We start from the raw sequence: 13,932 nt of genomic DNA on the forward strand, positions 1-13,932 counted from the left end.
AAATTATGTGGTTAACAGACAAAGTAAAACTGAGAATGATTAAGTCATATATCATGTGAGAATACAGATATGACAGTTCCCTTATATGTTTGAGGTGCATGACAGACTTACAGCTGGTGGCTTTAAGTGGAACATCCCATTCTGGTGGCGGGGATTCCTTCTCCCCCTCTGAGCCACTGCTGAAGTCCTGCATCAAGCTATTGAACTTGACCGGAGGAGATGGACGTCCTTCCTCCAGCTTTCCACCAGGCACTGAAAAAGAGTTTTTGCAGTTTATTACCAAGTGGCTTGGATAGGAAATTAGTTACAAAGAACACCTTGTGTAATACAGAAGTTACACTCACATCTCTGTTTCTGTGCAGGTCGTGGTTTGGAGGCATTCTGGGTTCCCGTGTTAATGATGGTTTTGGGAAATGTCTTGCGCTGTTTGTTTTCCAGTGGAGTGACATAGGGGAGTTCCAGTGAACTGAAAGGAACATGGAAATGTGTACGTAAGCACAAAAGCTTAGTCAGAATGTTTACTACAATTATTAGCTAAATTAAAAGCAACATTAGAAAGAGAAAAGTGATGTGAAAGAAGTAGTAAGATAATTTGATATGATTTAAAAAGTAAATAAATTTGGGGAAAAAAAAAAAAAAAAAAAAAAAAAAAAAATCAGGAATTGTTTTTTTAATGAACCTGGCCTTCTCCACTTGATTCTCCTTCTTTGTGGTCAATTGTTTTTTGTTTTTGGGTTTAGTGGGTGAGGGAGGAACTTCTTGTTCTTTTTCCACTGGAACCGTTCTGACCTTCTTCTTTACAGGTTCCTGCGTAATTCAGAATCACACAATAAAAGGCCAAATCGAATTAAGAACTTAACTAAATAAAACCACACTATACTTTAAATGGAAAAGGAAGTGAAATAGAGCTGCTGTATTTAAATACCTCTTTAATATTAGTCTCTGTATCTGGGTTGGACGTCTCCGTGGTAGTTGAGGAGCTGTCGTCATTATCTGCAAGGGCCTCTTTTAGCTCTTCTCCTTGGGTCTTTCCCTTTGCTTTCCTCTCTCTCTCCTCTTTCTTTTTCTGAGCCTTCATTTTATTCTTCATTTTCCCTTCATTTCCACAGCAAAAAAAAAAAAATTACCATCAAATTGATGTCTCTTGATCATTTTTTTTAAAGCAAACTACTCAAATTCAGTGCTTCAGATGTGTTACCTTTTTGTGCAGACTGCTGGATGTTCTGTTCTACAAATGTATTAATTGCAGGAGACTCAGGTCGGTCCAAGTCTTTGTCCATGGCCACCAGAAGTCTATTGTAGTCCTGTTCCTCTATGCTTTGGCCTCTGTGGGACTGAGATGGCAGGGTTGTGCTCAGGTTGTGAAGTTCTTCCAAGGGGTTGGACACCTGCTGCTGCTGCGGCTGTTGTTGTTGTTGCTGTTGTTTAGAATTTCGTGATTTACGATAAGTCAGTTGGCTGAGTCCTGAGCTGCCATCTTTGATGAGCTGAGAGGAAGAAGGGGAGGAAACTTGCATAGATGAGCGCCCTGAGCTGCCTCTGGATTTGCTGTCTCCTAAAACGGCACTGCCATTGGAGCTGGAGTGTAGGCCACCCTGACGCCCACCACGACTACTCCCACCTGAACCATACGCTCCTCTATTTGAGTTCTGGTGCGAGTCAGCAAAATCATTCAAGCTGAGGAAACAGCACACCGTTTTTATTTCCTTTGGCGATGTTTTTAAGTATGGAAGAGGCACACAATAAAATTTCTTTCGACTTACTTTGCATCACTTTGTATCCGTACAATTTCCCTGAGATCAAATGGTTTTCCAGTCTCCATGGGAGAGTTGGATTCCACAGATAGGCATCGCTTGAATGGCTCCCATATTCCCTGGGCCTCCAGATAGGCAGTGGCGATTACCAGGAGGAACATAGAACTAAAGGAAGGCAAGAGCGGCAGCTTGTTCAGGTTGTGTTCTGATGGTAGGAATTATGTACTTTAAACCTTCTAAATCACTCACATTGTGTACAGCTATCAGTTATTCCAAGTGGAAAAAAAGGATAAAGTGCTTCACTTTAGCCATACCCATCAAAATCTTTAAAGATTCTTTTATTGCAGAAATACTTTAAGAGAATTAAACTGTGTAAATATTTGGACTCAAACTTGAAACTACTGAAATTTCTTGTCAATTTGTCCAGCATTCTACTTGGATGTTCTTTAAAAAAAAAAAAAAAAAAAAAAAGCAAAGAAGAACCTGAACATAAAACCTGACATACATTGTATTTGTGATTTACAATTTTTTGATCAACTACAAAGCTCTTGATACTGTGTGGTAGCGGGGCAGAATTATCCAGATAATCTTTATTTGTATTCAAATTTGAAGGGAAATAAAAAGGTTCACCATTTAAAACAATTTCTAGATAAGAATACTCTGTTCAGCCGTGTTGTGTTAATGTTTAATATTCATGATTATTATGCTGACCTCATAAACAGGGAGACAATGATGTAGAGCTCCAGCTCCCAGTTTGGTGGAGGGATGGTCTCCACACATGCTGCTAGCATGTGATAGGGCAAGGATGCGTTCAGTACGAACACAAACTCTGAGCCACCTGCCGACACCAACTTAAGCTCTCGTATGACTCGTGATGAAGTAAAATCTGGTGTAAACCTGTACCAAACATAGACAACAAACAAATTACCCTAATGTCTCAGGCATTGCCAAGAGGCATAGCAGGGAAACACCTGATAATGCAGTTTATTTGTAATTGTACTACAAACCTAGTAGATGGCATGTCTTTCGTTGCACCTAATGAACACATTTATGTGCGACATTCTCTAAAACCCTGTACAACCCTCTATGGTAACTAAAGATAGACAAAAAGGCAATTCACGCCTCCACTGAGGCCCTAAGGTAACACCACAAATATTCTGGTTCACATGCATTAACAGTGCCTTATACACCAGAGTGCACACACAGCTAACAGGTGATGTTTACCCATCAGCTTGAGGTAAGCTACACTGACCTACTTTCCCTGTTCATTTTTGCTGCAAAAATGATTTTTTATTAAGACACTACCTTTTCTCATTTACATATTGCTTTCAACCTTCACAGGAAAAAAAAAATCCCTGTTATTAGTCAGTGACATTGTCAGCCAGAAGCTGTGTAGCTGCAGGATATTACTTTATGGTTTTAAAATGACAACAGAATCAGAGGCACTTACAGAATGATGAGGTCTTTCGATGTGTTTGGTTTAAGTGCAAATTCTTGACAGTTGAGAACTTTGAATCCATAGCCCTCGCAAGAGGTGCCACTGATCTGCATGGAGCGGATGTGAATAGGGAGAAGCCCCGTGTTTTCCAGCCTGAATGTCTTTCGCAGGGTGAAATTTGGCTCCTTGGGTTTGTCTTTTTTTTTCCCCAGAAAGAAAGACAATACATCAGTAGGTTAATAAAGATAAAACGTTCTCAGATGAAACTATACCAGCCTTGTGTGATGATGAACTTTTAATTCCAGGCAGAAGGTAACGAAAAGTTGTAAAATGAACCCTTACATAAATGAAATATTTCTGAAAGAACTGATAATGAATGCCCAGATTTAGGTTGAAGGAAGTCAGAAAAACATTGTGAAAGGTTAATGTATTGCAGCAAAAACCCACATGATGAGACAAACCCGCAGTCATGTGGGCTAGAGAAGCATAATGAGGAAAGGCTATTCCTTACATAATCACTGTATGTTGTAGGTACAGATTTTAACATTTTAAAAAAACTCCTGTTTCAAAAACACATCGTGAAAAAGGAAGTAGATAGTAGACAGGATCAGAGAGTGAGCCAACTTGAGCTGGTGTCTCTTAATATTCTGACCATTTATTGTATTAAGCCATGAACACACTCACTTTCTGAGCAGTCTTTAAGGAGTGCCTCGGTCATCTTAAATCTCAGTGAGCTGCCTGGCCCTGGATGCTTCCCAGCAAGTTTTAGACTTTCTCTGGTCCCCTGGCCTTGCACCATAATCACGTCCATAACGGTCAGGTTGTTTCTATACAATTATAGGCAAAAATCAAAAACACATACAAATTAGAAACACACAACATGCACTCGTATGTTTGCAAAGCCTACAGAAGTGCTTTTTCACCTCAGTTAAAATGATTTTTGTTTCTGAGAGACGAACATTTGATGAACTGTGATGTTAACCCTGCAGTATGTCTATTTGGGCTATTGAAAAACATTTATCATGATGAAAGTTATATATATTAAGAAGAATTTTTGCTGGTGTAGTTTATACACCACAAATAAATGGAGATTTATTTTTCCTTCATATGCATACTTCCAGCATCTCTCCTTGCCACACAGTTTATACTTTTAATCAAAGAAAAGCAGGAATACAATCTAAGCCAATGGCTCTTAAAGAAGCCAATTCTGTGATATAGGTGATGCAAGAGCCTACAACTATCTTAAATAGAAATCCAAACAATTAAAGAGAGTGCCAGTTGGCAAGTCTGACACTTTTAACGTTCTCTAATTATCTGCATTTAATAATATAATTTAGTTATTTAGGAGTTATTTCAAAGGCCATGTTAAGTATAGAGCCTCACACTCAAGTGTGTTTATATGCATGCATGTATCAGACAAATAAAGCCAGACCTCACCTGATTATTAACAGAGAAGAGACACTGTGATTGCTGATGGGTGAGAACCTGACAGCAAGTGATTTGGTCTCTCCTGGCATAATCAGCACACTGAAGACGATGTTTCGTATCAAGCCCTCCGCAACGCCTGTAGAACTCACTACTGAGGACTGACACACAACACACATGAGAGTACCGGTCAGACGCAGCTCCACAGCAGCAAGCTAAGCAATTTAATTCCAAGTGTAAAAAATCGAGAGCAAACAAGCAAGAGCTCGTACATTTACAAATAAGCTGAAGTGAATGAAAAAGAATTTATGAATGCAGCTCAAATGTAGCTACAAGAGTATACAATATAAAATTGATATAGAGTTACAGGAAAACATTACTGGACACTCACTTGATTCTGCTGAACCTCAAATTCCAGTGTACTTGTGTTGATGTTGGACATCTTTTCATTTGGGAATCTGAGAGAGTTAAATAAGCAAGAAACCACATTATCACCACTGTCCTAGCTAAAATGGCACGCATGCATACTATATAATATGGACTATATTAATCCATTTATAAATAAAAGTATATGAATAAAATATGAATGAATATGAATTGACCAAAGCTCCTCTACACTATCATCAATATGAATAAAAGAAAAATAGTTTTCCTTAAATCTTCCTCAATATTTCTCTGTGAGCTGGGCAATATTATGAAAATCATAACAATCATAATATCATTATGATTATGTTTAATGTTACCACCCAGTAGACTGTTATCTGGTGTATTGCAATAAATAAATAAAATAAATTTTTTACAGGTTATTTTTATTACATTTGTTAAATTGTCATTTGTAACAGTCCAGTTAAATTAACTTCCCCTTGTTTAAGTATAAGCAAATAACATGACTGGATGGTGTTAACAGTTTAAATTCTCAACCATTCATTTTGAGTAAACGTTCAGAAATAAGAGCATACCGATTGTTTTGTTTCATAGTGGCGCTTCTACTTTTGAGAAGCATTATAGACAGGAACAAACATTTTTTCTTTCATTAAATTAGCCAGGTGGTCAGTTAATGAATCATAACAAAATATGCATTATAAGTAAAACGTGAAACTCAGCTTCCGGGTCTAATGTCTGCAGCCCTGTAGCTAGTCTCTGGTGTCTCTATGTGCTGCCTTCAGTCAACATAAATGCATGTGACTGGATAAGCTGCAACGGACGATCTGCTATAGTAAATGCACTGGTTCACATTAAAATAATACTCTGTGGCTGTGCTAAAGTATTTTCCAGTACTCTGTTCAATTCAGTGAAATAATCGTTCTGATGACCCCATGTTTAGAGTGTTTAACCAAAATCAGGTCATAGCCTTGCCTCAGTCTTGGTAAATTATAGCAATAGTAGCTAAAATTAACAGTAAATACAGGTTTTCCAGTGTTTATTTTTTTTTACATGCCAGGCTTGACGGATTTGGCGAATGATGGGGTGAATCCTTTTTTACTACCTTCTAGAAAACACTCAATTCTCCAGCGTATACCCTTTCCACTCCTGAAGAGGAAGTTAAAGGTGTGATTTGACAGGCAAAGCAGATGGTGTTTTAGTACCCTTGTGGGTGTTGCATCAGCAATCACAAAGAGAAGTGCAGTCTTTTTAAAAAGCAAGAAAAACTAACTTTAAGTGAAGCACTTGGACACTAAATTCCACCGAGTGACAAACAGTCTCTGAGAGTACTTTAAGTAATTCCTCTGTACAGAGCTTTTTACTTATTTAAAAACTTAGTTCCTACTTTCTATAAGCAGCAATGGCAGAATATGGTTCATCACCTGTCTTTGACTATTTCTGTAAATGCTAAGGGGTTTGGGTAGAGGGCAACAGGAAGGACCTGCACGTAGACCGGAACATCAGCTGGGTTCTTCAGAATGATCTCCTCCACCTAAAAAGGGGAGGGGGGGGCAGATTGAGCCTGATTAAACCAGATTAACCTCAGAATAGGTTTCCGAATTATATTTTCCAAAACTAAGCACACAGGTCACAGTAATAGAATTATTTCTTGCATATAAACATATTTAGGGCTGAAAAACATACATTTCTGGGGGATATGGATGTCTTACATAAGAATTTAATCTATTCTGTACAATTATTCAATTAAAGAATGCTATTAAATGCACTGTTTATTTCCCCAAATGAACATTGTGCATTTACAAGTTTTCTTCAATAAATAAACTAAATATCTAATATCTATTGTGCATGATCACTTTCCTACTTATTAAACCCTTTGGCTTGAGGTACAACAAAAACACAAATGAAAAGGAGTGTGAGAGAACTCACAGAGGAGCTATTGATGTTGGTGAGGGGGAACAGAACTTGCTGTGAGGAATTAATCAGCGATGGCCATGTGAGCTGTGCCGATATCCTGGCCTGCACCTTCTTCTGTAGATCTGTGTTCACTTCAAAGTAAGCCTCAACCCTACACCAAAAAAACAAAAACGGTCATCCTTGTTATTACAAACAAGCTTTTGTAAGCTGATCACGAAATAGATACAATTCATGCCAAGTTTTCATGCCATGGAGATATACTGAGACTCACTCAAAGCCTGACTGTTCCTTCAGTTCTTTCCATCTCTTCAGCAGCTTCTGATGCAAATCGACATCGCTGTCCCAAATGTCCTCCAGCATAGCAGGAATATGTGGTCTTACTTCAGCTGCAAAACACAACCATCACACGTAAGTGCTAAGAAACACGGAGAAACAAACACACAGGAAAGAAAAAAGAAACTACTTACATTTTAGTACAAATGGTAATCCTACATAACAGTGATCGCCACACTGTGTACCGGCATCAAAATAAATATTTGCTATCTGGAAAAGAAAGCCAAAAAAAAAAAAAAAACCAATGTGAAATGCATTGATACAGATTTTACACTAAAATGAAGTGGTCTTCAGAATCAGGGATGAAGTACATGTCCGGCGAAATAGGACACACACCTTGGTTTTGCGCCTGGGCTCCAACTCCACTCTGTTACTGCGGAGTCGTTTGTAATAAAACCGCATGTCCTCGGAGAGAGAGAGGATCTGCTGCAGTCTCACCCTCTGGGAGAATGAACTCTGGATGCTGAGACCTTGATGAACCACTTTTCCCTGGAAATAAAAATGCTGTTTTATTAAAAAAAAAAAAAAAAAAATACAGTAATACACCACAGTAATTAATGGAAAATACTAAACAACAAACTTTTCCATCATATTCCAAGTGCAATCATGGCCAAGACATGGTGTCTGAGGTTTTTGCATTATATTTAAAGAGGCTAATGGGTTCCAGTTGACCATTTTGCAAAACATGTCCCTGGATGTGAATGCGAGGATTTAAATACATGTGACTTGTTCAGTTGTATATGACATTCAAATGTCCAACTCCTTGAAAAACATGAGCCACACATCTCACTCGAGTCTGACATTTGAAACTGGTTCTAGCTTCACGGTGGACGCTACTACATACAGCTACCACTAGTTTTAGATAACATTTTTTTTGTCCATTTTTACAAACAAAACTATTTCAAATTGGTTAAAAACTATAATCCAGTTTAAGGTAGGTCTCTAAAGTTTTATTCCAAACTGGTAGAATTCACCCCCCATTGATTCAACAGCAACACAGCTTCAGTCAAACACTAGGAAAGCAACTTCAGTCCAAAATTTTCTGTCACTCAAAATAAAAAACACAACATGTTTGGAATCTGACATCGAGCTGCTTCTTGACCGTAAGACAGAACAACAATATGCTGCAGGGACAGACAGGCTGTCTCTAGTTTTGCTGCTCAGCATTGTGCTGATGGTTATTCAGTTATACAGTTCATCAGTCAACAAAGCTGGACAGTGAGGAAGTGTTACACTGATACACATCAGTACTTCCAAACTCAATCTTTCTTTATCTAGCTTTATAAATTCTCACAAAAGAGAAAAGAGAATCTGTGGAGGGAATGACTGACTGTAGCGGTTATAATGTAGTAATAACAGGAACAAATTTGTTTCACAGACAATCCACATCATTTAAAGGCATCTTATAAATGGATAAAAAGTGGAAAGAAGTTGTTCTTTAGTGTAATTGCTGGAAAATACTGTAGCCATTGTATAAGAGAAATAAAACACTTTGTAACGTGTTGTTATTGTAAATAAAATAATTACTTCCTTTTTACACCTTGTAATTGACTAATTAATATTAATTGACTTGATTAAGTACCCTTAATTTAATAACCTTGTAATTAATTCCCTGTAGTGTTCTGGACATAAAGCATAAAGAATAAACTGAAAAATAATTTTGAGAAAGTCTACATGCATACAATAAATAAATAAATAAATAAATAAATAAATAATCAACTGCAAATATAAAGTAGGTAATATTTATCTTTGAAATTATGATAACAAATAGAGAATTATTAAAACCAGCTCTAGATATTCTTCTCCTCTTAGGCTTGAATCCGTCTTGTATTGGCAAGTAACGTTGCTAGATTCTTCATTTATTATTAGAAAGAAGCAAAATGATCTGCCGATAAAACAGGAGAATTATAAGGCAGAAATGAAAAACAAACGGCTAAGAAATGCTTTAATACACATTTCTCTGCGAGTGACTCCAGGGTGTGTGGCATGATGTGAAATTATAATCCCATTCAACCGTGTTATGGAGAAGAATCGACATCAAACTGAGAACAGCTCAAATCAGCCTTAATACAAGCATGGATTCTAATTTAAGACTTATACATGAGGCCTTTCATTTGTCTTAGGTTATGTTTTCTGGAGACACCCTGCACTTCTGTTCAGCACACAGAACTTACCGGAAAGGAGGGAGGCATAATGATGTGTTTGGGTGAGCAGCTTAATGTTCCCACAGCTATAAGAGCCTTTACTGGGATGGTCAATATCTGAAAAAGAGACAAGAGAACAGAACTAAACTCTAACACCACACCTGAGCAAGCAGTGTCATGCCAAGTGCTACACAGTCCCATAAAACACACACCTCATAATCTGTGGTGATGTGTACAGCTCCGTCATACACACCCTCCAGTGCTTTAGCTACCAGGGTTACTTTAAACGCTGCATAATAGCCAGAAGCTAATATGACCTGTGAAAGGAACCAGAAAAAACAGCAAAATGGCTGTGGTTTACATATGCTTTTCCTGTGTAAAATCTCCTCCATGGTCATGTAAATTAAAAAAAAAAAAAAAAACCCTTTCTTTCATTCAAGAGGTGACAGGGCAGGCAAAACACAGTCAGGACTTGTGGTTAACTATTCAACCCAACCTGCTAGACTTCTCAGTAAATAAAATATATTGTTCATGTGTGTCTATCCTTATATACATTTATATTCTTACAGTTTTGTAATGGGCCACTGAGGTGTTTTGAAGCTCTTCGACTCGAGCCAGCGCTACACTCCTGTTCCCTTTCTCTGTGGTCAGCAGCTCCATAGACAGGCTGTCTCCCGTCACCAACCACGACTTAATTTCCAGCTGTGGAGAGTATATCATTCCAATTAGCAACCGTGCAGCACAATTACAGCCTTGAACAGAACAGAAAGTCCAACAAATCAGTGTTGCCTCCATCTCATCTAACAAGAACATTTTTTCTTGTTCTAGATACACTGTGTGTCTGACTGCTGATGAATGTGACCCAGTTTCAGCTCACATAATCCTTACCTCTATGGGGTTGTTGTTGACAACTACAAAGACCAAACTCCTTGTGTCTGTAGCACTTAGAATGCCATAGTCCAGGATGTGCTCTTTAGAACCCGGTGAAATGACCACAGGCTTTGGACATAAAAACAACATAAGTGATGTTAAATTTTCATAAAGTGGTACCTCAAAAATATTTAAAATATCTATCTATCCATCCATCTATCTATCTATCCATCCATCTATCATGTATTTTTTATTCTATCCATCCACTATGGCCTGCATTATCATATATATATTCCATTGATTTCTTTTGTGAAAGATGTTTGTGATTAATTTGTGTAATAATGTAACAGACATCACAACAAAAACTTAAATGTTAAATGTTCAAAAAAAATATTCTTCATAATATGGAACTTTGTTAGGGGAACCAACTAATGGTTCTAAATGACGTTTTGTAAACTATCATTATATTTTTGCCATATTGGCCAATCCTTAGCAATATTAGTGTTTATTTCAATGGATTCCTCATAAAGAAATGCCATGACCATGACTTCCTTACTGAACAGAGCTTCTAAATCTATTATCTAATCTTGTGTACGTTGAACAAGCCCCCTCTTGAATAAGATTCAAGCCTTATCAAACCACTTATGTTAGCATTTTGTTATGGTCCAATAAGTTATCAGTCATTTAGAGACATTTGTATACCTCCAGGAAGCCGGTATAAGCCCGGACAGGGAGGTGGAACTTGGATGCGTTGGTGATGAGGAGGATGTTGCTGTCAATGTGGATAGAAGGCCGTACAGGCCGGAAAAGTAGGGAGAAGATGTAACGGGATTCATGGGGAGGGATAAGGACTGGTGTGCTGAAATTATGCACCTGAAAAACACACAGGATACCAAAGCTTTGTTTTAAATGTATATATATATATGTATGCATGCATATATATATATATATATATATTATATATATATATATATATATATATATATATATATATATATATATATATATATATATACACACACATACATACACACATACATATTAAGCTTAAACTTATAATGCAAGTACAAAGTGAAAAAATACTTATTCAATACAATGTTCCCTAAAACACCAAAGTACAAGCCATTTTCAGATATATACAACTGCAGTAACAACTGATTTTGGGGAAATCTGGTGTTCCTGGATTCAAGATTTTATTTCCTCATAACTTCTAGGTCACAGAAACACAATACTGAGGTTCAGTAAGTCAACATATCAGTTTCATAACTGGAAGAATCAACTAACTCCAGCTGCATGGAACCACAATGTCCTAGCTCATGAATGGAAACAATGACACATTAACATGCTGCATGCATCAGCCGAGTGACTCACGTTGAACATTTTGACATCTTCATGGAGGGAAACATTGTGGATGCGTATGGCGAAGTTAAAGGTGTTGGTGAGGTAGATGGGCCGGTCCACTGGATCTACAGGACTGTCTCTGATGTGGAACAGGGTGGCTGTGTGGTCAAAGCCCAGGTACCTATAACAGATAAAGGAAATGTCTTATCTCAAAGAAGCAAGACGACAGATATGCTTGTTATGGTAATGAACAAAAATAAAATGATAGCTGACCCCTCTAAAACTTCAGCTTGATAAGGAATTTCAAGTTTTGAGTAGCTTTTCTCTTTAGCCTTTACTGTTATTTTACCAGAAAACTGGTCTGGTCTTCTTGCTTTTGAAGCTGAAATGGCAAGAAATAAAACAAGAAAAACAGGAAAAAAAAACATTACAGTTTTGTAATACAAGTGATTCTTAAGCACGACATCACAGTGTCTATTTCTATCTTGTGCCTATACTCATTCTGTCCAAGTAAAACTTCAGCACTTCACTTGTCAGTAACTGTTACTGGCTGACAGCTGGGTTGGCGGCTTTTAAGTGGAAGTTACCACAAGAACCTCTCCCAACCCCCAGCTCACAGGATGATGGACACCACACACTCCATCTTAATGTATTTAAATTGATATTACACTTTAAAAGTGAATGAACTGTAAAATCCGTAGCAAGGCTTTTTTTGTAGCAAATTTTATTATGTCCCAAAATACAGCAGAGGTGGATAAATGATGAATTCATAAGCTCGTAGAAGCCCTAGTGCTCTGCCAAGAACTATGTTTTGGTAGCCTGGAAACCTATGAAGCAGCAGCCAAAAAAACATAACACTGTAAAAATAGTAATGTAATGTAACATGGTGAAGCACTGGTAGAGCAAATAGGAACTGAATAAATATTTATGGATTCCCATAGAGTTGACAACTGTGCAGTTAAAAGTCCTTATCCTCAGAAATGATTTTATAGCACGTGTTTGCACCCTTGACAAAAAGTCACCAAGTTATTGGAGAATGTCTTGCCTATGACATACGAATACCAAATGAAATCTATTGTTTCACAAAAGTCAGAAGGAAGCAGGGTTTATTTTATTTCTTGGGTTTTTAAACCTATTGTCATCCGACTAACTACAGATAATAAACAAAAAAGAAAATATAGAACACGAAACTTGCTTGTCCTGGGTTTGTTCCTCTCTGTACTGAGTCTGTTGTTTTTGAGTGAACCATCATTTCAATACATATGAGCTTTTTTTTCTTATCTATATCTTAAGGGTTCACTTGATCGGTAACAATCGTTTATCAAAGAAAAACAGCACCATCAGAAAAAACTACTTACCATCAAAATATATACTTGCAACTTTGGTATATCGGCTCTCTCCTGCTTTTAGCGTAATCTGCTTAAATTCAACTGTAACGGCTTCATTAGCCGGTGTTGGTCGGACACTCTGAAATGCAAATACAGTAATGCTTGTTTAGCAATGAATGAAAGGTAAATGAGTCTGAAAAGAAAACAGAAAGCTGGACCACACTAAGAAAACCTAAGAAAGAGAAAAGCCCTACCATGATTGATACATCTTTCGCTCCCGAATTTAGAAGATGCAAATTCAACTGTTTTGGACGATCTGGAGTCAGAGAGTAAAAAAAAAAATATATATATGTATATGTCTGTTTCAGACATGTAATGGGAAACACTGCTGCATGATTAAAGAGCTCAAGCAATATTAACAGTACCTTGTGATCGAAGTGTACCAAAGTCTAGCATCTCTGTTGAAGAGTATATACCAGGTGCTGGAAAAAGAAACGAATATATACTTAGTCAGGGTTTTGACATTGTAGCTGAAAACAATGCTACTATGTTTGACCCAGGCATCCTGACCTGTAGTGACCTCCACCTCTACAGGAAGGATGATGAACTCGTCCTCGTTGGAGGCGTTGGTCTTGATCCTGATAAAGGCTGTGTGGTTGTCAGCATCCCGTGAAGAGAAGCTAGCCCTCATCACACCTTTTGTCTCAAATGGTGCAATTTCCTATTCAAAACGACAACAAAAAACAGATAAACAGAATATGACAGTTTGCACTACTGAAATACGAATGCTAATTTTATGAAGAACAGATGCTCACCCATAACTTTTTGGTGCCACCTTGTTGGCCAGTGGGCAGCTCTAGATGTAGATCACCCCCACTTGAATACATTTCCACAACCTGTAACAGAAAGTGGAGTCTTATGGAAATAGAGTCCAGAGAAGCGCTTGGACATCATAAGCATTCAGACATAAGATATCTGGCATAAGGCAGTGCATTTACATC

At 37.6% G+C, this 13,932-nt stretch overlaps 1 protein-coding gene across 2 annotated transcripts in view; it reads right to left on the reverse strand.

Moving 5' to 3' along the window:
- tmem131 (transmembrane protein 131) overlaps nt 1-13,932 on the reverse strand; it is a 42,715-nt gene that overhangs the window by 3,458 nt on the left and 25,325 nt on the right. For both annotated transcript variants that reach the window (XM_058402667.1, XM_058402666.1), the window contains exons 8-35: nt 13,747-13,827; nt 13,502-13,652; nt 13,357-13,413; nt 13,186-13,247; nt 12,962-13,070; nt 11,877-11,985; nt 11,634-11,784; nt 10,965-11,135; nt 10,281-10,391; nt 9,960-10,094; nt 9,605-9,709; nt 9,423-9,509; nt 7,585-7,737; nt 7,383-7,458; nt 7,187-7,301; nt 6,928-7,066; nt 6,423-6,532; nt 5,009-5,075; nt 4,630-4,778; nt 3,877-4,019; nt 3,205-3,388; nt 2,466-2,651; nt 1,764-1,919; nt 1,199-1,677; nt 926-1,095; nt 680-807; nt 345-466; nt 112-252 (exon numbers count right to left, since the gene is read on the reverse strand). In XM_058402667.1, coding sequence (XP_058258650.1) covers nt 112-252; nt 345-466; nt 680-807; nt 926-1,095; nt 1,199-1,677; nt 1,764-1,919; nt 2,466-2,651; nt 3,205-3,388; nt 3,877-4,019; nt 4,630-4,778; nt 5,009-5,075; nt 6,423-6,532; nt 6,928-7,066; nt 7,187-7,301; nt 7,383-7,458; nt 7,585-7,737; nt 9,423-9,509; nt 9,605-9,709; nt 9,960-10,094; nt 10,281-10,391; nt 10,965-11,135; nt 11,634-11,784; nt 11,877-11,985; nt 12,962-13,070; nt 13,186-13,247; nt 13,357-13,413; nt 13,502-13,652; nt 13,747-13,827 — 3,847 coding nt within the window. The remainder of the gene's footprint in view (nt 1-111; nt 253-344; nt 467-679; nt 808-925; nt 1,096-1,198; nt 1,678-1,763; nt 1,920-2,465; nt 2,652-3,204; nt 3,389-3,876; nt 4,020-4,629; nt 4,779-5,008; nt 5,076-6,422; nt 6,533-6,927; nt 7,067-7,186; nt 7,302-7,382; nt 7,459-7,584; nt 7,738-9,422; nt 9,510-9,604; nt 9,710-9,959; nt 10,095-10,280; nt 10,392-10,964; nt 11,136-11,633; nt 11,785-11,876; nt 11,986-12,961; nt 13,071-13,185; nt 13,248-13,356; nt 13,414-13,501; nt 13,653-13,746; nt 13,828-13,932) is intronic.

The sequence above is a fragment of the Hemibagrus wyckioides genome, linkage group LG11 (assembly GCF_019097595.1).
Source record: "Hemibagrus wyckioides isolate EC202008001 linkage group LG11, SWU_Hwy_1.0, whole genome shotgun sequence".
NCBI classification, from domain to species: Eukaryota; Metazoa; Chordata; class Actinopteri; order Siluriformes; family Bagridae; genus Hemibagrus; species Hemibagrus wyckioides.